This window comes from Macaca mulatta, chromosome 11 (assembly GCF_049350105.2).
Source record: "Macaca mulatta isolate MMU2019108-1 chromosome 11, T2T-MMU8v2.0, whole genome shotgun sequence".
NCBI classification, from domain to species: Eukaryota; Metazoa; Chordata; class Mammalia; order Primates; family Cercopithecidae; genus Macaca; species Macaca mulatta.
The window spans coordinates 100,050,252-100,076,164 of NC_133416.1; the positions used below are offsets into that span (position 1 = coordinate 100,050,252).

A 25,913-nucleotide genomic window follows, 5' to 3' on the forward strand; every position below is an offset into this window, starting at 1 on the left:
AAATATACTGGAGGACTCAGCATTTTTTTTTTAAATGCAAAATTTCTGTAAAGCAAAGAATCTTATAACAATAGTAGTATTTCTTCCAAATTGTCCCAATCTATCTGTAGTAATGAGTTCTGTTTCTTACAATCATGTTTTAAATGCTTGGATATTGACAGATTTCCAGACAACCAATACTCCATGGATTTTGAAAGGTCTAAGTGGTTCTCGACAGGTGGCCTCTAGACCAGCAGCATCAGAATCCCTTGGGGACTTGCTGGAAATGCGCGTTCTCAGACCCCATCATAGATGAGGGTGGGGTCCAGCAAGCTCTGGTGTAACAAAGCTGCCAGGTGATTCTGACACAAGTTCAAGAACCACTCGCTACACTAATGAAATAATACAGGAATGGGAATTGGAGAAGGTTACCTATCTAAAGCCCAGTCTTTTAACCCCTAACATTCTTGAAATAATTTGTCCTTTTGTCCCTTTGAATGCTTCCCGTCTTATGTATGCAAAGTATTTCTTTTTCAATAAACTGCTCTCTCTTCAGTTTATAGAATGAAGGGCAAGCTAGCTGTAAGTGAGGATTGTACTTCTTTTTTTTTATTTTTATTTTTTGACTTGCTGTGTAGTTCTCCAGTTTGAGAAATCATCAGATTAAGTAAAAATAACATAAAAACTCCCTTAATGGTTTCATCCATGTTTAATGCCTCTAAACAACTGAAACATTTTACCAGTTATCAGAGATTAACTCACTAAATCTCTACTTTTAATTCCCTGAAAGTAAAGTATATTTGGGTCTTTTGCAGAAGAAAGCATATGAGAACACACCATGAATATCGTTTTGCTCTCAAGTTAGTAGTGTTGGCAAGAAGAGAACCTTTGGGATTTCTTTGGCACTAGAAGCAGAGGAAGCCCATTTGGACAGATTCTGTTCAATAGGAATGTTGTTAGAATTGACTTAAGCAACCACAACTTTCATACTGAAAAGCTCATTTCCAATATGTTCTGTGAAGCTTAAATGTGATCATTTGTCTTGAGTATAGCATTTAAACCTTGAGAGTGCTGATTTCTCCATTGTTTTGTAAAGTTATACCCAGGAGGTTTATGTTTAATGTTCTTGCAAAAGGTATGTTTCAAAATTAAAAAATAGAAATTAATGTGCATATATTTTTTATTTCAAAGATCTTTATGAATACACTAAAATATCTGCAAACTCATGAATATCTCCTAGATGTGGATTTATGGAGACTTTTTGCAAACCTGGAGGAGTTAACTCAGGTGAGCCAAGTAGGAAGATTTTAGTAGTCATGTTTTAACATTCACTAGAAGATCTCGAAAATTCATACTTGGTCTGTTCTTATGGCTTGTATTCCATAATATATCTCCATATTCCATTCCCAGTCAGGACTTCAGGTTAATAAGAAAGAAGTTGAAATATCCATTGATGCCTTTCCCATAAATTGTAGATATTAGTTACCCTTTATTTGTCATTTTTCCATGGCTATTTTAAAAAGTAAACACATTCCTAAGATCTCCATCATCTTCATAAATGGTTATTTTCAACTGAATGTCCTCTTCTCACATACATTATAAACAAATAATATTTTTCCTCTTAAAAGGAAAGAAAGACAACAACAAGAATTTATTTATAAGAAATACTTATAAGAAAATGTGTATTGGAGAGTGGAGGAAATAAATCTTTGAATTTTGCTAGGAGATAAATTTGAAATGGGAAACGTGTAAGAATGATACTTGAAGTTCAACAAATGTTTATTCCTTAACCCTGGGTGTGTGCCTACTTTTGCTTTCTTTCTCTCTGTCCCTAGACAAGCCTTGGTTTTGTGAACAGTCTCTTTGGCATCATCAAGGACTATGTAGACGCTTCTGATATTTCCTCATCACTGGATTTTATTTCCGTACTCACAAAGGTAAACTCCTTCCGGGAGATCTCAGCTTCATAAAGTAGCATTACCCACCTCCCAAGACAGTTGTTTATACCCTACTTGATTTTTCTTCTCCCTGGGAAAGTTCTACCTCCACCCTCCTACAAAGGAACTGTCCCTTTCTCTACCAATCAACATTTTCAAAAATAACTTGCAGATTCTGTTTTCCCATTGTCACATCTCCTGTGTAGGTTTTATTAACACAAAAATCTGCATGCATGGAAAAGCCATTTCCAAGTCTGTTTTTTAAATTACTTCAATTTAAAGCAATATTCATGGCAATAGTTTAGTGTCTGCTAATTACATGATTCAGTTGTTTTAACGAAAGTACCAATTTCTCAGAAAGAAACAGAATAAACCTTCAAATTCATCAGCACCCTTGATCATATTTCTGTGGGTGAAATGAGGAGAAAAGAGGAAAACCTGTGCCCCGGGTTTGATAAGTGCTATTTATTTCTTGAGTAGACATTTGGACATCCTCCCCTACTTTTCTTACTTTGAGATTTTTAATCTAATTTTAATCTAATTTCATTTAGCAAAATCTGAATTTTTAAACTTCACTTTTTAAGAAAAAAAGACAGATTGAGATTTATTGAGAACTTACTAAGTGCTATATATGGAGCCAATACCCTGTATACAATAATGTGAAAAATTAAACAAGCTCCTTGCTTTTAAGGAATTTTAAGTCAGCTGGGTGCGGTGGCTCACGCCTGTAATCCCAACACTTTGGGAGCCCGAGGCGGATGGATCATGAGGTCAGGAGATTTGAGATCATCCTGGCTAACACAGTGAAACCCCATCTCTACTAAAAATACAAAAAATTAGCCGGGCATGGTGGCGGGCGCCTGTAGTCCCAGCTACTTGGGAGGCTGAGGCAGGAGAATGGCGTGAACCCGGGAGGCGGAAGAGCTTGCAGTGAGCTGAGATCTCCCCACTGCACTCCAGCGTGGGCGACAGAGCGAGACTCTGCCTCAAAAAAAAAAAAGAAAGAAAGAAATTTTAAGTCTTGTTGGGGAGAAATTAATCCAATAATGACACTAATGATTATATAATCAAAGTAAGATAAATGCTGGGGAAAAGAAGAGACATAAATATCATGAGTGTCCAACAAAGGAAACCTTGTAAGTTGGGAAGCATAGTAGGGCAGTCACAGGTAGGAAATGTTTCCTGGGGATATGACACTTGAGAAGATACATGAAGAAGGAAGAGTTTTAACAAGGCAAAAATAAGCGGGAAGATCCTTTAGTGAACATTGAAAATGGGTTGAAATAAGAAGATCTTTGGACGTTTTGTTTGTTGTTTAGTTGTTTTTTTATTTACTTTTTTTAGACAGCCTCTCTGTTGCCCAGGTTGGAGTGCAGTAGTGCGACTTCAGCTCACTGCCACCTCCGCCTCCCAGGTTCAAGCAATTCTCATGCCTCAGCCTCGCAAGTAACTGGTATTAAAAGCATGCACCACCACACCCAGCTAATTTTTGTATTTATCAAGTCAATGAGATAGAAACTGAAGCTTAGAGAAGTTAGATAATTTGGCTGAGATCACAGAGCCAATGGGTGGTAGAACTGGATATCTAAGCCTGACCATTAATGACTCTATTTTTCTTTTTTTTGGAGGGGAGGGTGGACAGAGTCTTGCTCTGTCACCCAGGCTGGAGTGCGGTGGCCCAATCTCGGCTCACTGCAACCTCTGCCTCCTAGGTTCAAGCAATTCTTCTGCCTCAGCCCCCCGAGTAGCTGGGACCAGAGGTGTGCGCCACCATGCCCAGCTAATTTTTGTATTCTTAGTAGAAACAGGGTTTCATCATGTTGGCCAGGCTGCTCTCGAACTCCTGACCTCAGATGATCCACCCGCCTCGGTCTCCCAAAGTGCTGGGATTACACGTGCGAGTCACCACGCGCAGCCCCATTAGTGAGTCTTAATCTTGGCCTCTAACCAGTTACCTCCTGGTTCTGACATTTCTCAAGCATCTCAGTGCTTCATGAGAAGACCCTCCCTTTACCTCCAAGTTCTCTTCAAGGCCCAGCTATCAACATTCCCCTCCAAAATAAACTCACATCATCTTTCAAATTACTTCTTGCTGAAGCCAAAACTTGACATTGCTCCCTATAGTGTTTTGTCTTCTAAGGTCCTATAACAAAATATTTTTGTAGGTTTCACCATCTCTGGCTTTGTTACTGTCACTTCTGTTAGTGGTTTTTCAGGCTGGGTCTGCTTTCTCTAACACCAGCAGGTGTGCTTTCTTTCTCCAGTTCACCACATTGGGATACTATTGGAAATTCCTTAATGCAGCCCATGAGTCATTATATTATCAATAAACCTATCAATGGACACATAGGCTTAACAACATGGTAGACACTATGATGGAATCCTGAAGAGAGTGCCTGCCAGTAACAAGCCAGAAGAATTGCTGAAGAGAAAAAGAATAACCATCATTCCCAAGAAAGACGCTTAACTGAGATGGTGGCATGTAGTTCAGTGTGCTCAGTTTACCCATTATATGTATGAATATATATATATATAATTGCCTTATTCTAAAAACAGTTTTAGGTGGCTTACAAATGTGTAGTCATTATAGCAAGTTTAAGACATTAAATAAAAATAATGAAGAAAAGGGAAGACAAGTATTAGACTGAGTAGGATAAAATGCATGCTACTAGATAGAGTACGCTGAGTAGAGATATCCCAGATTTCCTTTTAATTGGAAATGGAGTCTCCCTCTGTCACTCAGGCTGGAATGCAATGGTGCGATCTCGGCTCACTGCAACTTCCACCTCCTGGGTTCAAGCGATTCTCCTGCCTCAGCCTCCCAAATAGCTGGAACTACAGGCACATGCTGCCAGGCCCAGCTAATTTTTTGTATTTTTTAGTAGAGACAGCGTTTCAACGTGTTGCCCAGGCTAGTCTCGAACTCCTGAGCTCAGACAATCCGCCTGCCTCGCCTCTCAAAGTGCTAGGATTACAGGCGTGAGCCTCTGCGCCCAGCCAAGATGTCCAAAATTTCTACATGTTTAGAAGCCAGCAAAATTAAATGCATGGAAATTCTTGAGGCATATCAGATGAAAAGTCAAGTGTCCTTACTTTAATCACTTAGTATCAACACAAACTTAACATCAACCAACAGGGTCACCCAAATCAAAGGCAATATTTGTTACTGGGTGTCCTGCAGGATGTGGCACCTGAAGAAACCTTAAACAGAAGTGAAGGGGTGAATTAAATCAAGACGGCCTAAATAGAATTTTCTTTAAGTATAAGGAGAAAAAGACTATTTATTGAGGTGTCAGCTGTTTATTATGAGAGTACCATATTTTGTTAAAATAATGTTTACTTGGAGATTACCTGTGTATTTCCACGCAGCTGTAGTGCCTGCTTGATCATGGCGCCTCCTCCACTTTTCCCTAGTTAATGATAAAAGTGAAGAGAAATAGTCTGTCAGGGATCAATGCTCTCCTTCACTTGTGTTCATCCTCCTTCTGCTCTTCCTTTCTTGCAGTATTTCCGAGGGAGTCTCTGTCAGAGCCACCAGACCTACTGCCTGAACTATTCAGCTGCTATCTTTTATCTTGAGAGCCTGAGGCAGAGAGATGACTTTGGAATTTATTTAAAAGTAAAGTATCGTTTTCTTTTCTTTCGTAATTTTTCTGGTGCTTTTCGGGTGTCATGTGTACTAGGAATGATTGTATTTAAATTAAATGGGAAGAAGAAAACAAAATGATCAACACTATGTTTTAACTATAAATCTGCTTTCCTCATAAATAGATTGTCCACTGCACACTTAGGAATATTAAATGGTGCACATCTGGAAACATTATGTTATCTAATATCCCTCCTGAGATTTTGGCTGGGGCTTAAAAATGTTTTCTTTGTTCATTATTTTATTTGCGGTAGAAACTGGTACATTGTAAGGAGAAACTATAGTAAGAACCTGAGCTTTGTGACTTAGAAGTTTGCCTCTTGCAGGAGTTAGTTCCAGGACAGAAACTTGCGGCGTCATTTACACTGTATTCTACATCCGTGCTGCCCCCTTGATTAGAGTATAAAGCACAATGTCAATGTTGCCTCCGGAATTGCGCTAATATGGCAGCTCTGGGTCCCACAGCATTAAAAGAAATTTCTGCCGGGGGCCTTCAGCATTTTCTAGTAGCCAAGCCTAAAACCAATTTCCCCTGACTTCCCTAATTCTGTTGGTCCCTGCCTTGATATTTCTTTAGTCTGGGCTGGACCTTTTCAGTCCTGTGCCAGAGCCCTTTTGGATCATACAGAGAAAATGGTCCAAGCCTTTCCAGAAAATCAGCTCTTCTCTGCAGCTGCAAGAAGCCCCTGCCAGAGCATGACCTCAGAGGCTTGGGAGGAAAGGCTCCCATGGTTCCCAATGACTCAGCTGTGAATCAGTGGGCTTCTGCCACGGCCTTGATATGCCAGGAAGCCTGGGTGTGCCAAGGATGAGAAAAGGGGAATAATCTTAGGGAAGGGACTTGGCCATATTTTTGTAGCTTCGGACCTTTAATGTTTCATTTGCTACCCAAACTGAAAACTGATAGCTCATTAGATTTCCAAATGCATGAATAATCATTTTGTGAATGTTTCCCCTAGAAGCTGATGGATTAGACTCTTAGGTAGGCCCCCAAACTGGGAGAATCCAGGTTCCTTTCTCTCCCTTCCAAGCTGAGGAAGAGATTAATTTAACAAGGTCCAATTATTGTTTTCAAATAACTTTGGAAAATCCTATATACATGTATTCAAAGCCAAATGATTTTTGACAAAGGCACCAAAAACATACATTGGAGAAACAACACTGTCTTGAGTAATTAGTGCTCGGAAAACTGAGTATCTCCATGCAGAAGAATGAAAGTAGACCCCATCTCTCACCATATCTAAAAATCAAATACAAATGAATTATAAGGCCTGAAACTATAGAACTGGTGGAAGAAAACATAAAAGAAGGACTAGAGGACATTGGTCTACACAAATATTTTAGGGCTAAGACTTCAAAAGCATAGGCAACAAAAACAAAAATAGACAAATGGGACGGTATTAAACCAAACGGCTCCTGCACGGCAGAGGAAACAACAGAGTAAAGAGGCAATCTGCAGAATGGGAGAAAATATTTGCAAACTATTCATCTGACAGGGAACTAATACCTAGAATATACAAGGAGTTCGAAGATCAAAAAAATAAATCCCATTACAAAGTGAGAAAAGAATCTGAACTGACATTTCCCAAAATGAAACATACAAATAGCCAACAGGTTGAAAAAAGAAAAATATCTCAACATCACTAATCATCAAGGAAATGCAAATGAAAACCACAATGAGATATCATCTTACCCCAGTTAAAATGGCTACTATTTAAAAAGATAAAATAAAATAACAGATGCTGGCAAGGATACAGAGAAAAGGGAACTTTTGTACACTGTTGGTGGGTATGTAAATTAGCGCAGTTGTTATAGCAAACAAAATGGAGGTTTCTCAGAAAACTGAAAATAAAACTACCATCGATCCAGCAATCCCACCACTAGGTGCTTAGCCAAAAGAAAGAAATCAGTGTATCAAAGGGATACCTACTCCCCCATGCTTATTACAGCACTATTCACAATAGCCAAGACATAGAATCAATCTAGTGTTCATCAACAGATGATTAAAGAAAATATTATATATATATATATATATATATATGCAATGGAATATTATTCAACCAGAAAAAAGAATGAAATCTTGTCATTTACGGATGAAACTGGAGGTCATTAAGTGAAATAAGCCAGGCACAGAAAGACAGATATTGCATGTTCTGATTCATATGTGGGAGCTAAAAAATGTTAGTTGCATGGAGATAGAGAGTAGGATGATGGTTACCAGAGTCTGGGAAGTGGGGAGAAGGGGTAAAGAGAGGTTGGTTAATGGGTGCAAACATACAGTTATAGAAGGAATAAGTTCTAGTGCCTGATAACCCACTGGGGTGACTATAGTTGACAACAATAATTTATTGTGTGTTTCAAAATAGCTAGAAGATTTAAAATGTTGTCAACATGAAGAAATGATGTTAATAAATGTGGTTAAGGATATCCTAAATACCCTGATGTATTTGTACATTGGTGATGGTGTACATTGTACACATATATCAAAATATCATATGTGCCCCATACATATGTAAAATTGTGTATGAATAAAAATGTATGTGGCATCCAAAGATATTTTGGGAAAGGTAGTAGGTAGAGAATACAGTGCTGTTATAACACATGATGCTTTTTTTTGAGACAGAATTTTGCTGTGTCACCTAGACTGGAGTACAGTGGCACAATCTCAGCTCACTGCAAACTCCAGTGATTCACTGCAAACTCAAGTGATTCTCTTGCCTCAGCCTCCCGAGTAGCTGGAGCTACAGGTGTCTGCCACCATGCCTGGCAAATTTTCTGTATTTTCGGTAGAGATGGGGTTTCTCTATGTTGGCCAGGCTGGTCTCGAACTCCTGACCTCAAGTGATCCAACTGCCTCAGCCTCCCACAGTGCTGGGATTACAGGCGTGAGACACCACACCCAGACCACGTGACGCTTTTACAATGCATAATACTTTACCAGACACTTTCTCAAACATCTCTTAATTCTGAACACAAACCTGTAAAGTTGATTACATTGTTCCTTTGTGTCCCCGAGTCTCAGAGAGGTTAGATGACATTTGCAAGGCCACATAGCCAATAGGTGGCAAAGAAAGAACCATAGAAAGATTTTCAGGCAAAAAATCCAGTGCTCTTCATATCAGAACTATTTCCAGTTCCTTGGGGCTATTTCCCATGACCGTGGAACTATTAGCCTCATGAAACAAAGGTGAGAGGTCAGGGAGAGACTCACAGATACTCATGGTGACTAGTGTTTGAGCCCTTGCTATGGCCTAGACACTGTGGTACATGCTGGTCATCCCTCATCTTCTTGTCTACACACTAACTGCAGAATTTGATATTGTCCCCATTTTCCAGGAGTTTAGACAAATTAGGCAACATGCTGAAAGGTATGGTTGTTCTAGGGCAGAGGTAGGATTTGAATTCAGACCTGTCTGAACCCAGTGTTGAATCTCCTACAATGTTCTGTTGGAAAACAACGTTCTTGGAGAATGTAAACCTATGCCATGTGATGGGCTGCCTGAAACTGACCTGTAAATGCAGTGATAAATGACCTCTAAACCCTCCATACCACATGAGGCTAAGCTTTATGAATGTATGTATTTTATCCTGGTGCACATTAATGGGATTAGAATTCTTCCTACTGTTTGTTTTTTAATTTATTTACTTATTTATTTATTTATTGAGACAAGGTCTGACTCTGTCACCCAGGCTAGAGTGCAGTGGTACAATCACAGCTCACTGCAGCCTCAGACTCCTGGGCTCAGGTGACCCTCACACCTCAGCCTCCCATGTAGCTGAGACTACACACACATGCCACCATGCCTGGCAAATTTTCTAAATTTTTATAGATATTGGATCTCGCTATGTTGCCCAGCTTATCTCAGACTCCTAAGCTCAAGCGATCCTCCTGCTTACTATTTTAGAAACAAAATAATGCAGAGGAAGAAACTGGGAACTTCATACCAAGTCTCTTCGTGTGACGCAACTAACAATGGCTAAGAACTCTAGCTGCTATGGACTGAGTGTTTGAGATGTGCCACGCTCTGTTTTAAGCACTTTGTGTGGGTTATCTCATTAAAACCTCTCGCCATCCCAATGAGGTAGTTACTCTTGTTATCTACATTTTACTGATAAATTTTAGAAAGGGTAAGTAAATTTCCCGAGGTTCCAAGAATTCTGGTTGCCCCATCCTAATGCTGCATCCCATTAAGACAGATTTATTAGGACTTTTTATTTTATTTTATTTTATTTATTTTTTGGAACAGGGTCTCATTCTGTCACCCAGGCTGGAATGCAGTGGTACCATCATGGCTCACTGCAGCCTCAACCTCCCACACTCAAGTGATGGGACATATTTTCATCTGGGGCCCTTGAATCCTTTCACAGTTCCCCTAAGCACATTGGATATTTATTATAAAGCAAAAGTAGCATCCATTGATCTAGACTCATCAATAAAAAAGGCCTTTTATGTCCAATCTCTCTCGATGAAGTGTTATTTGCCTTCCCTAACAGACCTGAAAAATGAAGTCAATAGAGAGATGAAAGGAAAACTTACAGCTTCACTTTTATAATGTCAAGCCATTCTTTTTCTCTCTTCTGAAGTTTCCTGAAACACAAACGCTTCCAACATCCCTGCCTGGATCCTTGTCTAAATTATTTACCACAGATGCTTCTTGCCAGTTTTTATCTGGAGGAGTTTGGTGTTTTCACTTTGACCCTGAATACCAGTGCATGCTGGCAGCCACAATTGTTTCCCACAGCAGGGCAATTTGGGGCAGTGGCCTGGGGCGGTGAGGTTTTGGGACGGCAGGGGCCTACTGCTGCTGAGAAATCAGTTACAAGGATTCCCAGGCACCCAAGAGGTCCAGGACTCAAAGGTATCATTGGAACGATGCTGTCCCTGAGTCAACATGGAAATCAGCCGCTAAAGCACAGCCCTGCTCCCCTCCACTCCCAGCCTTTCTTCATCTGTCGTGCTTGCTTCTGTCTCCATCCCTGCCAACCTCAATGAGAACCACAGTCATTTGGAGCTGGAGGAGAACTTGAAGATCATCTAGCCAAGAGCCATCTAGCCAGACTGGAGTCTGAGGTTGCAGTCAGTCATGATTGCACCACTGCACTTAGCCTGGGTGACAGAGTCAGACGGACCCTGTCTAAATAAATAAATAAATAAATAAATAAATAAATAAATAAATAAAACTAAAACAGTTGAAGAATTCTAATCCCATTAATGTGCACCAGGATAAAGTACATACATTCATAAAGCTTGGCCTTAAGGGTAAATTTACCCCACTGCATTTATAGGTCAATTTCAGGCAGCCCATAACACAGGCTTAAGTTCTACAATAATGTTGTTTACAACAGAGCATTGTAGGAGATTGAACATCATGTTCAGACAGGTCTGAATTCAAATCCTACCTCTGCCCTAGAATGACCATATCTTTCAGCACATTGCCTAATTTGTCTAAAAAGAGAAATCGGAGGCCCAGAGAGAGAAGGTGGTCCTCAGAGCCCAGCTCCTAGAGCTCCGTTCACCATGCACCATGAGCTCACTCTCATGGCCAGCCATCTGTACGTAGGGGAAAGGAGAAGATTGAATTAGAGGCAGAGTCTTGCTCTGTTGCCCAGCCTGGAGTGCAGTGGTGCTATCTTGGCTCACTGCAACCTCTGCCTACCAGGTTCAGGTGATTCTCCCACCTCAGCCTCCTGTGTAGCTGGGATTACAGGTGTGCGCCACCACTCCTATTTTTTTCTTTTTTTCTTTTTTTTGTATTTTTAGTAGAAACGGGGTTTCACCATGTTGGCCAGGCTGGTATTGAACTCTTGACCTCAAGTGATCCTCCTGCCTCGGCCTCCCAAAGTGCTGGGATTACAGGCGTGACCTACCACACCCAGCCAAGAAGACTGAATTTGGCAGCATCCCCATGATGAAGAGCTCAGGATGTTTTCCAAAACATCCAGCTAAGCCAGGTACTATGGCTCACACCTGTAATCCCAGCACTTTGGGAGGTGCGCAGATTGCTGGAACTCAGGAATTTGAGACCAGCCTGGGCAACATAGTGAGATCCAGTCTCTACAAAAAATTTAAAAATTAGCCACGTGTGGTGGCCTGTACCTGTGGTGCCAGCTATGTGAGAGGCTTAGGTGGGAGGACTGCTTGACTGCTGAGGTGGGAGGTCGAGGCCGCAGTGAGCTGTGATCATACCACTGCACTTCAGCCTGGGTGACAGAGCAAGACTCTGTTCCCCATCTCCCTAAAAAAAAAAAAAAAAAGGCTGATAGTGTGGAAGGAGAGTGAGACTCCACCTCACCCCACCAAGGACGAGGTCAAGCTATGAAAGACAAATGCAAATTGCTAGGCAGGAGGCTAGGAGATAAAGGGAGGGTTTAAGGAGGAAGAGAGAAAGAGCTCTCTCTTTCCAAAGAAGAGAATGGAGCCAGCAAAATAGTAGGGGCTAGTGGGCTGTGTATTTGACCCCTCTTCACAACCCAAAATCTTCAGTAAAATAAATATGCACACTCACAAAACATGTCATGAGGGGGTTTACAGCAGAAACTCACATAGGAAACCAAAAGGATACATTTGTTCCATGCTGTTCAGGAAAGAAACAGTGTACATGGAAACAAGAGTTCAGGGGCCAGAGGAAGCCATTAGAATCTCAGTCCCCTGAGTTGGTAAATATCTAGGGGAGGAGTTTGGACCTCCACAGGCCATTGGATTGGTTGGGAGTTGAGCCAATTGTACCTAGATCTTCAAAATGCAAGGGCTGACACGTGGACTTGAAGGTGTCTCTGGCGATGCAGCAGGAGTCTCCTGCAGTGTGCCTGGCCCACCAGAGGATGACCCTGAAGGATCTGGGTCACACTGCAAAGGATTTAACCTGGAGAATGAAAGGAGAATGGAAGGTGGAAAAGAAATGAGGCAACAGCCTGCAGCAGGAGAAATATTTAGTGTAAGGGCGGGATCCCTGTTGTAGTCAATTCAGGCTGCTAGAACAACACACCATAGATTGGGTGGCTTATAATCAACAGGAATTTGTTGCTCACAATTCTGGAGGCTGAAAGTCTCCTGGTGCCAGAATGGTTAGGGGCTAGTGATGACCCTCTCCTGGGTTGCAGACAGCTGTCTTCTTGTTGTAGCCTCACATGGTGGAAAGAGAGCTAGAGAGCTCTCCAGGACCCCTTTTATAGGGACACTAATCCCATTCAAGAGGGCTTCATGCTCATGGCCTAATCACCTCCCAACAGCCCCACCTCCTAATACCACCCCATTGAAGGTTAGGATTTTATTAGGTTGGTGCAAAAGTAATTGCAGTTTTTGGCATTAAAAGTAATATTACGTGGATTTGAAGGAAAGCAAACATTCGGTTGATATTAATCCCTTTATCACTGAACTCAGGGTCAATTTGGTGTGAGTGGACAGGGTAAGAGAAGAGGAATAGAACACAGCACCCCCTCTACTCCTTCCTGATGTACCCATCTGCATGCTGGCCAGTGACCACCTCCATGCCTCATTTGCCACCTTCATTAAAGTCAGAGCCCCTTAGTTCAAGGAAGCTCACATTCAAAGAAATAGCACAGCAGATAAAACAAATGTAAAAGCTATTCTCATGTTTACTGAGGTTTCTCAAACACCATTTATGGAACCCCAATGTATAACCCATGGCAATACTTACTGAACTAAATTACTAAAATTTCTTGTCTTCCCCAGTGCTGGCATACCCTAGAACTGCCTCTTCTTCCAAATCCCAACTCCAAACTCTCCCTATTGAAAATTGTCCACATCTCTACCTCTCTCCTCTCCCCTTTTTGTTCTAGATCAACTAAGCCTCTTCAACTTCTCTTTTCTTTTTTCTTCGTTTTTTATCACTACCTTGATCCTCCTCAGCTAAGGGGAGTCAAGGAATTGACCCAACAAGCAAGAATCCTTCCTTTGCCCTCCTGCCTCTCCAGTCTCAATTCTCAATTCTCCTAACTGCATCACAACAAGGATGGGAACAAAGCTGGTGAAACCAGAAATCTCCCCTGAGGGCCTGGGAAGAAAGGCTAATGGGCAAAAGTAAATTCACTCTCAAATGAGAAGGGTAAACAAGGCTGGAACACATCTATTATTACATCTTATCACTACCGCTAATGGAACATGCACTTTTTAGGGGATTTAATTTGTGGCTTATAAACTGTCCCAGCACACTCACAAGTACGGCCTGCAGTTACTGAGTAAAATCTCCAAGAACCTCTCATATCCAGGCTTCTTAGTGGCTCAATGGGTGAGGTAGATCATTCTGATGTGGCTACTTTTGTCTTCCCCAGTGGTGTGAGCAAAATGAACAATGCAGACGGCTCCACCTGCCTGAGCTACTAGTGGCCCCACTTCAGAGGCTCACTCGATATCCATTGTTGCTGAAGAATATCTGGAAAAGGAGCATGGACTCTGCTGAGAAAATCATGATCTACTCCATCAAGGAAAAGGTGGAAAAGTCCATCCGTAAGTCCCTGAGATAAGAGCTTAATTGAAGAATTGTGGCCTTGTGACTCCTGGAAACCCTCTAGGCTTCCATCTTAGGAGGCAATTCCATTGATTTGAGGTCATGGCTCTTGGAAATGTGGGTTCAAGTGTGAGTGCATTGTAAATCAAATACGCACAGAACAATGGGCTCCAGTCACATCCTGGCGAACACTATGAGAACTCTAGCACCAAGTTTACACAGGATGTGGCTCTGTCTCCAAGTGTTTCAGAAGTGAGTTCAGGCAGGAAAAGTTCTACTTCCCAGATAACTGAAGGCACTTTGTTTTTAACAGCCAAACTGACCCCACACACAAAGCAAATGGGAGTAAACACCATGGAAAATGTGTCCAGAGGATAAATTACCATTCATCATTTCTCAGATCACCAAAAGCCAAGGTCAATGTGAAACTACTGCCAACTGCAATCTTTAGAACTGAAATTTGAGGATGGGAACTGAGCAGGCCCTATGATGACTTAAGTTTATTTGTGTAACTCTGTATAATTGAAATTCACATAAAGAAGTTCATGATTTATGCCCATAAACCAAGGTTTCCCGATGGGCATCAAAAGGGAACAATTCAAATTGGTAATATTCAGCTGTACATAATTGTTTTTTCTTTTACAAATTTAAAAGTAAAGTGATACTGCCTGGAACAGGTGCTTTAAAAAAAAAAAAAAAAAAAAGGTAAAATGACTGTTTAATTGGGTTTTTCTTCTGTTTTTAAATTTTTTATTCAGATTCTAAAATTACTTGAAGAGCTGGAATTAAGTTTATCAAGCGAGTAAGACAAAGAGTCTCTTAAAGATGACTTCTTTAAGCTTTAGAAGTAATCTTAAGGATTATTGGCCGGGCGCGGTGGCTCACGCCTGTAATCCCAGCACTTTGGGAGGCCGAGACGGGCGGATCACGAGGTCAGGAGATCGAGACCATCCTGGTTAATACGGTGAAACCCCGTCTCTACTAAAAAGTACAAAAAACTAGCCGGGCGAGGTGGCGGGCGCCTGTAGTCCCAGCTACTTGGGAGGCTGAGGCAGGAGAATGGCGTGAACCCGGGAGGCGGAGCTTGCAGTGAGCTGAGATCCGGCCACTGCACTCCAGCCTGGGCAACAGAGCCAGACTCCGTCTCAAAAAAAAAAAAAAAAAAAAAAAAAAAAAAAAAAAAAAAAAAGGATTATGGCTCATTTAGATGAGTTTGTGAGGAAAGATAATGCAGCACCTCTGGAGATTTCTCAGTGAAAGATGGATTCTGTTGTTGAGGGAGGAGACCTGTGTGGCCTCCATTTAAGTCTATTATCTTAAAGATGGTGAATTCTGAAGAGGTCTGCTAACAATGTGATTCTGCAGGTCTTTTACTTGCCCTGCATGTCTTCAAAAAACATTTCAAACCCTCAATAGCAACATGTTATTAGAAAACATTGGAAAATGAATATAAACCTTCCAAAGAGAAATTGAGTTCCTACTAAAAAAGAAATAATCATCATGATCATGAAGTGAAAATATACTTTTACGATTGGGACAAAAACATATGTCTGTCCTTGTTAGTCTGATTTTTTTTCTTCCTCTAATTACAGGCTGTGTGGTCTAGGAAATAAGAGAAAACTACCAAGGATTTTATTAGTATTCTTGAAATAAGAATACACAATATACTTTCAACCTACTGAATTAAATTAGCTAAGCTTCATTTTTCTCTGCAAGAGGCTGATTTCAAATTAGTGAGTTTTCTAAGACGCATGAACAGCAAGCAATATGTGAAACGAACTTAATATATGGTCTGGCTCCAGGGGTGGCCAGTGCTTCTAAATGATTCCTGTGGACCTTGGTTAAAATTTATATGCAATGTCACATGCACCTAAAAAGACTATGTCTTGTCTTTCAGGGGACCTTGAAGGAAAAGTGAAATGGCTGGACAATTTCCAAAAATTTAGATATCTACAGGAGATTATAGTGTGGCCACCGCTTTGGGATAGAGATAAAAGGTTTTTCATTCCAGAGGTACAAAAAAAAAAAAAAAAATCAATTAGGACTTCTGTCCATTTCTGGAAGTTGGGCATTCAGATAGAAATACAATCATTTTAGATGTCCCCATCTGTCCACTTGAAGAATAAATCTAGTTTCCAGAACAGGAAGTAAAGTCTTCATCTGTAGGGCATTGTGTGCGGGGAGGCTGAGGTTGCTGTGCCATTCTTATGATGGTCCTTCTGAGAGGTTTTTTCATTGTTTCCCGTTCCCATGTCCGTCTGCCGGCATTTCCAAATGTCATGAACTTTCTAGATGGAGTTGATTGCCCCAGCTTTTTAAACATGTTCTCTTCCGATCACTAACAACATCTCTTTTATTTTCTCCCTTGTTTTACAAGTGTTTGAAACACATTTTTAAAGAACACACAGCAGAAAACATCTTGTCACCAACCAACAGACACCTTCTCTACGAAGGAAAATTGACTCTGGCAGGTAAATAACTGCTTCCTTTAAAAACCCAGCATCTGTGCCGCCTTGTATCTTGTTTGACTGCCAGTAATTGAAGAGCAGGAGGAATTGTGTTTGCCTATGTTCCAGGTGATGGAGGGTGTGAATCAGAGAGCACCCTATGGAGCCATACAGACTCAGGCTTGAATGAAGACTTCGCAACACAGCTAGCTAGGTGCCCTCTGTTTTCTCTCTGCAATGGGATAACTGTAATTATTCCATAGGATTGTTAAAACAACAAACAAGAGCAACTTAGCTCACAGTCTGGGATCTAGTAAACTCTCAGTCAATGGCAGGTGTTATCATCACAACCGTTGTACTCCTCCAATGAGCCAGACAATCAAGCTCTCACATGTTTATGGAGAATCTATAATATAGTACAAGTTGTGCTAGGTTGGTGCCATTGGAAGATATAAAAACGCATTCTGTATAATTCTTTCCCTCTAGTTGGGAAGCTCTGCCTTATTACCAGACCTGCAGGATAAGTTCAGAAAAGAAGAGAGTCCTTGAGGCTGGAGTGCCCTGAGAGGCTTCGTGCAGTCCGTGGGACTGGAGGTGGGCTTGGAGGGGCAGGAAGGATGAGGTCAGTGGAAGGACAGGAGGGAGGTCATTCAGATAAAGAGCAGAGCCAGAGAAGTCTTGGAGACAGAAGTCCCTGCAGAAGCTTAGTTTCTAGCAGAGTACATAGGAAGCCAAGCCCCTGGGGCTGACTGCCTGGCTCACTCCCTGCTCAGCCTTTTCTGCCTGTACAACCTTGGGCCATTTACAGTGATCTCCTGTGCTTCAGTTTACCTTTCTTTATTGTGAGGATTAAATGAATCAACAGATGTATAAGCACTCAAAAGAATGATTGACACAAAGTTCACGCTCAATAAATATCATGATGACCAGAAAGGCTGCCTGGCTGAAATAAGATTTAGAATCATTTATTTATTCATTTCTGCACAAAATCTTGACCAGGTACCTACTGAGTGTGAAGTCCTGTGGGATGGGAGGTTGCGTAACAGTGGTGATGTGATATCTGGTGGGGAGGGGCTGGGAAATAATCCCTTAATACGTGTATATTGAAACTCTGCTCTATTTTAGAGGTAGTCTGGATGTCAGGTTAGGATGTAAAACCCCCCTGGCAGCTGTTAAACAAGGAAGATAGACATGTCCAGTGTTTTATATCCAAGGGCTTTTTCATACGTTGTCTCTTTCCAGTAAGTTAAATAGAGAAGTTGCTTTTAATCCCTTGTTACAGGTGAGAGATTTGGGGTTCAGGGAGGTTCTGTATCATGCCCAAGTTCACCTGGTGGGTGAATGACAGAGTACCAGCTGGAGCCAGGCTGCGTTGGTCCAGCTGGCTTCCAGAATCAGAGCAACTGCCTTGGAAACCAAACAGAAGGACCCAGCCAGGAAACTGCAGGCAAGCAGAAGTCATTGAGCTCTCAGACAGGGAAGTGATCGGTTAAAAGGGTGTTGAAGAAAGCGTTGTTAATAAGCAGTCTTCAAAATGGCATAGAGGAGACCAAAGCAGAGAGATCAGTGGTGAAACTGGAAGTTCAGTGGTGAACAGTATGAAGTGAGAAGACTCTGGGCCTGTCTGTTGCTCTACCATTTTTAACCTGTTGTTCACCCACCCCCCACTTTCATTTGAAAAGATAACAATTTTAACTTTTCTTTAATGTTATTTACAACTTCAAAGTAATTATATTTTATGTCAAGAACAAATCAAAGTAATAAAACAAAACATAATCTGTGTTCCAGCATCTATCTTTACCTCCAAAACTAGCCTCACCTGAAATTATGTGAGACTTTGGTTCACGCCTTCCCTCTTCCTCCCTACCTCCCAATACTGTGAGATGCACCAGCTTCTCCTAAAACATTAGAAATGGGCATGATGGAAAAGGATACGGGAGATATTGCAAAGGCAAAACCAGGAGGACTTTATGATCGATAAAGTGGATGAAGAGGAAATGAGTATAAAAAACTGTTCTAATCTATGTATCTGAAAGTTTTGTTGATAATGTCGTGGGTGGTAGAGGGAGTGGGGTCAGGGAGTCAATTTTAGGGTTCAGGTTTGGGCATAATAAGAACCCACATGGAAGCTGGAGGAGCATCTCCTTGTGGGTGAAAGGCTATGTCAGATGTGAATTCATGCATCGCATGGGTTCAAAGTGACTGTCATAGATGTGTGGATTGGAAGCTCACCTAAGAAAGGCTCTTTACAAGCAGACTCAACTTTTCCAGAAAATGCTTCTTGTACAGTCAAACGTGGTAGCATGGAGATGAACTACGTAATGTCACCAACACCAGGCACTTGTTTAATGGCATGAGCTGTATTAGTCAAATTCCATCAGAGATGGAGACTCCATATGATGTAGTCTACATGGTATCAAGTCAAGTGCAAAGTCATGAGACTGGACTCAGAGATGAGCATGGAGATTTAATGGGGCAGGGTGATAGTGTTGAAGAAACAGGACGTTTCGCTTCTTGGTCTTTTGGCTAAGATCAAGTGAAGAAACAGGACATCATTTTAAATGAAAAAAGCATTGAACCGAAAATCAGGGGATCTAGCACCAATTGTAGACTTTGGGAAAATTTAAATGCTCTTATTCTCTTTTATAAATGTTATTGCTGCTGCTGATAATGATGATGACAATGAGGATGAAAATGATGTGATGATACCTAACACATACAGTGTTTCCGAATTTCTTCCAGCCTTAAAAACTGTGCTCTTATAACCAAATAAGTATACTTTCTCATTCCCAGAAGGTACACATTTTCATAATTTGTTTCATAAATTGCTTGGTGGAAAACTAGGGCTTCAATAAATGGTAGCTAAAATAATTATCACTTTCTAGAATAATGTATGGAACATTATCTAGAATAACATCTGGAACACGTAGAAGGTGTGCTCCCTGCGTGTTTGTCAAAATGAAATAGTTGAAATTAGAAGGAGAAAACAAAACTATTTCATTTTGACAATGATCATTGAGCTGACACGTACATGAGTAGCAGAGGATGGTAATAGCACATTTTACAGGTTTGAAGGTTGCTGTGGACTGAATTGTGTTCCTCCACAAATCACATGTTGAAGCCCTAACGTCCAGTGTGACTATGCTTGGAGTAAGGAAGAAATGCAGGTAAACTGAGGGACTCGGGCTGGAGCCTTGATCTGATAGGATTAGTATCCTAATCAGAGCAGACATCAGAGAGCTCACTCTCTCTGTTTGCCATGTGAGAACACATCCAGAAGGTGGCTATTTGCAAGTCAAAAAGAGAGGCCTTATCAGGAACCAAATCGACCAGCACCTTCACCTACTTCCCAGGCTCCAGAACTGTGAGAAATAAATTCCTATTGCTTAAGCCACCCTGTCTGTGGTATTTTGCTATGGCAGGCTGAGCTGGCTGTTCACAGGTCTAGTGTTGTACCATTTCTAGCCCTGTTTATCAGTTGGCGTATAGATTCAGCGACTGGAGACAGACAGGTTAAAAAAAGATAGCTTATTTCTCTCTTGTTAAGTCTCAACCTATATGACAACTCCACTCCATGAAGTCATTAGGAATCCAGATTCCTGCTGTCTTGTAGCCAAATCTAGGGTATTGCCTTCTTCTGTGTGGCCCAAGGTGACTCACCAATATGTTTGCTTTCTACCCAATGAGAAGGAGAGACAGGGACAAGAGAGCTAGGCCCTGCCCTTCACGAATATGACTCAGAAGTTGCATACTTTGGCTCACATTCCATTGGTCAGAATTTAGCTCCTTGCTCATACTTGGCAGCAAGAAAATGTAGTCTCTATTCTCTGTGGATGGGTCCTCACTAAAAGTTGGGAATTCCATTGCTACAAGAGAAGGGGAGAATGGTTTTCAAGGGACATCCAGGAGTCTTTGCCACAACCTGATTTATGAAAAATTAAGTTTCTGATAAGATTTTTTAAAAACTATTCAAGGACTATTTAATTTGAATAAAATAACTGATTTCTCCCCTGTGCAAATATATAAAAAATCTTTTCTCTAAACTTAGAATAAGAGGGGATAGAAATGAATCCTAAATGTTGTACCGACTGCTTTAAATCTTCCAGGGGTAAAAACATATAAGAAAGAACTTCTAGAACAATATGTATAATAGAATAAGCTGAAAAAAATTACTGAGTTTTCCTACGATTACTCTAAGCACTTGTCACAACCCCCTCTAAAAACCTTTTCCTCTGAAATCACTTACATTTAACCCTTTTTTCTAATTTCTAAGGGATAGAGTAGAATAAGGAAGGAGATGCCTTATTCTAATATTTGGTTTCTCTTCTACTACTATTCCCTTCTTAGGGAAAACTGAAGAAAAGCTTTTTGCCTTAAGTAACTATTAAAGCTAATATCAGAAAAGGTTGTAAATATGAAACACATGGAGAATATCTAAACATTTATAGACACATTCTAAAACTTGAGAAATAAGTAGTTTTAATGACTGTCAACCTAGGCCGCCATAACAAAATATCACAGACAGGCTGGCTTAAACAGCAGAAATTTATCTCTTACAGTCTGGAGACTGAAAAGTCCCAGGTCAAGATGATGGCAAATTCAGCTCCTAATGAGCACTCTCTTCAAGATGAGGGGTGGGGGACAGTGGGGTATCTGGTGTCTCAACAGAACATTAATTCTACTGGATCAGTGCTCTAGCTTTATTAACTCATTTTACCCTAATTACTTTCTTACTCCAAATGCAGCCACACTAGGGGTTTAGGGCTTCAACATATGAAATTTGAGGGACACAATAGCATAGTTCATAGCAGTGAGAAAATGCCTTTTCTCTGGTTATGTGTGCCTTTGCCAATAACCACCCAGAGGAATCAAGGGGCAAAAATGCTGCAAGTTCAATCAGTTGATGGATTTACTCTCGGCTTAGTTGAAGCCACTACAAATATCATCTGAGTTATTTTAGATTCAAATGAGACACATCATAAATTCAATGTCTTTAATGTTAGAAGCTTGGCCTCTCATCAAGTCTCTGCTTTAGGAATAAATAAAGCAATTCAACATTGAGGCGGGCAGCTTTGTGACCTACATGATTGGAGGCCCTGGGGTGCTGTAATAGCCACCTGGTTTTGTTTTCTAAACAATTAACTGATAAAAAAGAGAAAAAGAAAGAAAGAGAGAGAGAAGAAGGAAGGAAGGAAGGAAGGAAGAAGGAAGGAAGGAAGGAAGGAAGGAAGGAAGGAAGGAAGGAAGGAAGGAAGGAAGGAAGGAAAACTCTTCTACTTAACAGTTTCAAGTCCCCATTTCAGCTTCTCTTTTTTTCTGCAGAAAGCACAAGATTCCTAGATGTTTATCTGTTTCTCTTCAATGATTTCCTCTTAGTTACGAAAACTAAGCGCAACAAAAAGGTAAAATGCTGCTATTTCAAAATACGTTTCTAAACAAGTTTGCTAAATGAGTTTAGAAATATTTCTAAATAAATTGTGGTAAAAATATAAAATATTCCTTTACATCAGGCTGAATCTTTTCCTCTAAAAAAATGAAGGCACTATAAAATATTGACGTTTTTAGTCATAAAGCTCTGAATTAAATAAATAAAACAAACAAACAAAAAATGCGAGTTGCATTTCTCAAGGATGTCAAAAGAGGAATACATTTTTAGAACAACTTAATCTATATACTTGCAAGCTAAGTCCCAGAAGCCACAGGACTTTGCCTGACCTGCCCAAGCAAAGGAACTCAAAACATCTTTGTCCATTTTGGCCCGTTCCTTTACTGAATTGGCCACCACAACAAAAACAGCTAGAGTAGGACCCCTCTGAACTGTCTACTGTCTTGTGTCGAGGTGGTATTCAACACTCATTCTTATTTGAAAGCTCACATTATTTCTGAGAAATAATGATTTGGGGGTGGAGATGAGAGGGAGCCCTGATCTCTCAGTGTCTACCTATATAAAAAGTGTAGAAGCCAAACGTGTATGCAACTGGCATCACAGACAAAATGAGTCAACTAAGAGCTAGAGCTGCAAAATCTCTATAGGGAATAGGGATTTTTTTTCACGTTACTTAAGTATTATTTGTTACTATTATTGGTGGTGTTATTTTTACTACCCATTAAGCCACTGATCTGTTGCTGGTCCCCAAAAGGCTTTCTGTCTAATTTACTATTTCACAATCTGTTTCCTGAATGGTGTGTTTGAGTGGTATCAGGTAGGGAAGTTTCTCTAAGGCTCCCAGACATCCGCTCGCAGAGGTGGGAAGAGAAATGCAGTGTCTTCAATAGTCGGAGATATCTAATGTTGCTTTATTCCATTCATTTCTTTACCAAGTGACTAACCTTGCATAGATAAGATCATGAGACTAGCTATCTCATATCTTTTAATAAACTAAGCTTCTACATGCCATGTGGGTTAGTTGAGCTAAATCTTTAAGCAATAAAATGATACCCATTAATCAATCTATGAATAGGTAATCGGTGGTTGGGGAGGGAATGGGTGTACAAGAATATTAAGAGTCACAGTTTCGGAATTTGTATGACCTCCCATTATAAGTTACTCAGACTAGCATGTCTGAACAAGCCAATTTCTGAAAAATCTCTACCCCCTTCAAAAAACCTTGATGCTTGCATAGCTGACCTTCACATCAATTAATGGTACAAATCAGAGTATATGAATTAATGGCAGCCCATGTCGGACATATAATAAACTGATATTCTGGTTTTATGCATCACAAGTTGATTCCTAAAGTAAGGAAAGGTATCAGTTTACATGCCTCTTTGCTATTTTATGTACAATTTATACCATGCAGGTCACAATTTTTAATTTTTACCCCCTTTTGGAAAAAATCATCATCTTATGTGCTCAACACAATTTAAATTATTTATAAATTCTAGAGCATAGAATCTATTTAGAATTCAGTATTAGACCCCAGACATACAGTTGGGAGGATCACTTCAGCCCACGGATTCAAGACCAGCCTGGGCAACATAGTGAGATCCCATCTCTACAAAAAAATGAAAAACAAAATTAGCAGGGCATGCATGGTGGTGTATGCCTGTAGTCCCAGCTACTTGAGAGGCTGAGATGAGAGGATCACTTGAATGTAGGAGGTTGAGAGTGCAGTGAGCTGAGATCGCACCACTGCACTCCAGTCTGGGTGACAGAGTGAGACCCTGTCTTGAGAAAAAAAAATTGTAATAACAATAATAAAATAAACACTTTGCTATAAATCACTATGCTTTGGGGAGATGCTTTTCAAGATTCAGAAAGAGTAGTAAAATTTTAGGCAATAATAGATTTTAGGCAATTGTTTCTCAGAATCTATTTGCTTACAGATGCACTTTAGGTAAGTGTGCCAATATTTATTTCCTGTTTATTGCATTATTTTTCTTGTTAATTTCAGAAACTTGGAGGCTCAGACCCTGGTTTAATGTGTCCTTCTCTTACTCCTGAGTTGCAAGCAGTAATAAAAGAGGGTGGTTCGTGTACAGTACTCGATCAGCCTATTCCACTAGATAGGTTGGTAGTCAAAAGTATTGAACCACTCCATGTGTCAGGTATGTGTCTGTTTCCATTATTCAGCTCATCTGTTTGCCATCACAGAGTTTTATGTTGGCCTTTCTTGGTAGCAGGACATAAATCCAATTTAAGTCTTCGTAAAAACAAGACTGTGTTCCTATGTGTCTATATATCTTTCACTCTATGAATTAGTTATGGTGTCCAGTGCTTGAGTGATAGCTCTTGTTACTTGCTAGTTGTATGACCTTAGACAAGGCACTTCAGTTTTCTAAGCCTTGGCAAAATAGGGATAATAATATCTATTTCAGTGAGTTTCTATGAAAATTAAATAACAAATGTGATGCATTCAATAAATGATAGTTGCTACTAATATTGTTACCTACAGTATCATCATTAATACTATTGCTATTATTAAAACACTGAGAAACCATTACCAGATTGCAAGAGTAAGATATTTTATTATACTCTATTAAAATAATTATGCCAGATATATATATTCATATATATACACACACATATACATATGCATGTATCTACATGACACATGCATCAGAAATATATATCATTTTTAATCTTTTATTCAAGTATTTCTTGAGTATCTCCTGAGAGCCGAGAACTCAGCAGGCCCTGCAGATACAAAGATGAATAAGGAACAGCCGTTGGCCTTGGGGAGCTCTTAGAATAATGAAAGATCAGTAAATCCTCTGTCAGAAAAGCCCTGGGACTCTGAGTTACTCAAGGACATTTCAGTCTACTCAGGGCTTGAGTGGGCGGCAGTGTTCAGGAGGAAGCAGACACCACTCTGCCTTGGCTAGAGGCTCCTAGACCAGCTGAGGCCAGGCAGGTGGGGACTGACTTCCTGTCCCCATGGGAGGGGCTGGAAAAGAGAAAGCGCTCACCATCCCCCTCAATTCCCACTCCAGCAGCCAAGCCCAGAGCTTCAGTGATGAGCATAGGACTGACTCATACATAATAGAGAAACCTTAAAGAGTGAATGAATGAATATACAAACAACAGTAGCAAATACTTACATAGTTATGCTACATAACTAAGTTATATATTTAAATGCCAGCTGGGTGCAGTGGCTCATACCTATAATCCCAGTACTTTGGGAGGCCAAGACGGTAGGATTGCTTGAGGCCAGGAGTTCGAGACCAGCCTGTGCAACATAGTGAGACCCAGTCTCTTATTAAAAAAAGAAAAAAAATAGGCTGGGTGTGGTGGCTCACGCCTGTAATCCCAGCACCTTGGGAGGCCAAATTGGGCAGATCACCTGAGGTTGGGCATTTGAGACCAGCCTGACCAACATGGAGAAACCCTGTGTCTACTAAAAGTACAAAATTAGCCAGGTGTGGTGGTGCACACCTGTGATCCCAGCTACTCGGGAGGCTGAGGCAAGAGAATCACTTCAACCCAGGAGGCAGAGGTTGTGGTGAGCCAAGATCAAGCCATTGCACTTCAGCCTAGGCAACAAGAGTGAAACTCCATCTCAAAAAAAAAAAAAAAATAGTGAAGTACAGCAGCACACACATGTATTCCCAGCTACTCAGGAGGCTAAGGCTGGAGGATGGCTTGAGCGCAGGAGTTCAAGGTTGCAGTGAGCTGTGATTGCTACTGCACTCCAGCCTGGGTGACAGAATGAGACTCTGTCTCTAAAAATAAAAATAAATAAATTGTAAAAATTTTAATGCCTTACATATTAACCCATGAATTAATATAACCTCTCTCCAAGAGCAGAAGGGAAGCCTGTATCCAGAAAGATAGCTTCTGCCTCCTGTATCCATTCTTTCTATTTTCAGTAAGATTTGATGAAAGGTAACAGGGCAGACCTTAAAGCCTCTTGTATTTGACTTGACTGGGACCAAAATCTATGTAGGCCAAAATCTGCCAAGCCAGACAGTGGTTCAGGAGCAAGCCACAAAAGGG

At 40.7% G+C, this 25,913-nt stretch overlaps 1 protein-coding gene across 3 annotated transcripts in view; it reads left to right on the top strand.

Annotated features, from left to right (window-relative positions):
• PLEKHG7 (pleckstrin homology and RhoGEF domain containing G7) overlaps window positions 1-25,913 on the top strand; it is a 73,289-nt gene that overhangs the window by 42,515 nt on the left and 4,861 nt on the right. For all 3 annotated transcript variants that reach the window (XM_077954758.1, XM_015152445.3, XM_001105079.5), the window contains 8 exons: window positions 1,171-1,266; window positions 1,815-1,916; window positions 5,422-5,535; window positions 13,855-14,029; window positions 15,928-16,043; window positions 16,408-16,501; window positions 21,800-21,879; window positions 23,872-24,025. In XM_077954758.1, coding sequence (XP_077810884.1) covers window positions 1,171-1,266; window positions 1,815-1,916; window positions 5,422-5,535; window positions 13,855-14,029; window positions 15,928-16,043; window positions 16,408-16,501; window positions 21,800-21,879; window positions 23,872-24,025 — 931 coding nt within the window. The remainder of the gene's footprint in view (window positions 1-1,170; window positions 1,267-1,814; window positions 1,917-5,421; window positions 5,536-13,854; window positions 14,030-15,927; window positions 16,044-16,407; window positions 16,502-21,799; window positions 21,880-23,871; window positions 24,026-25,913) is intronic.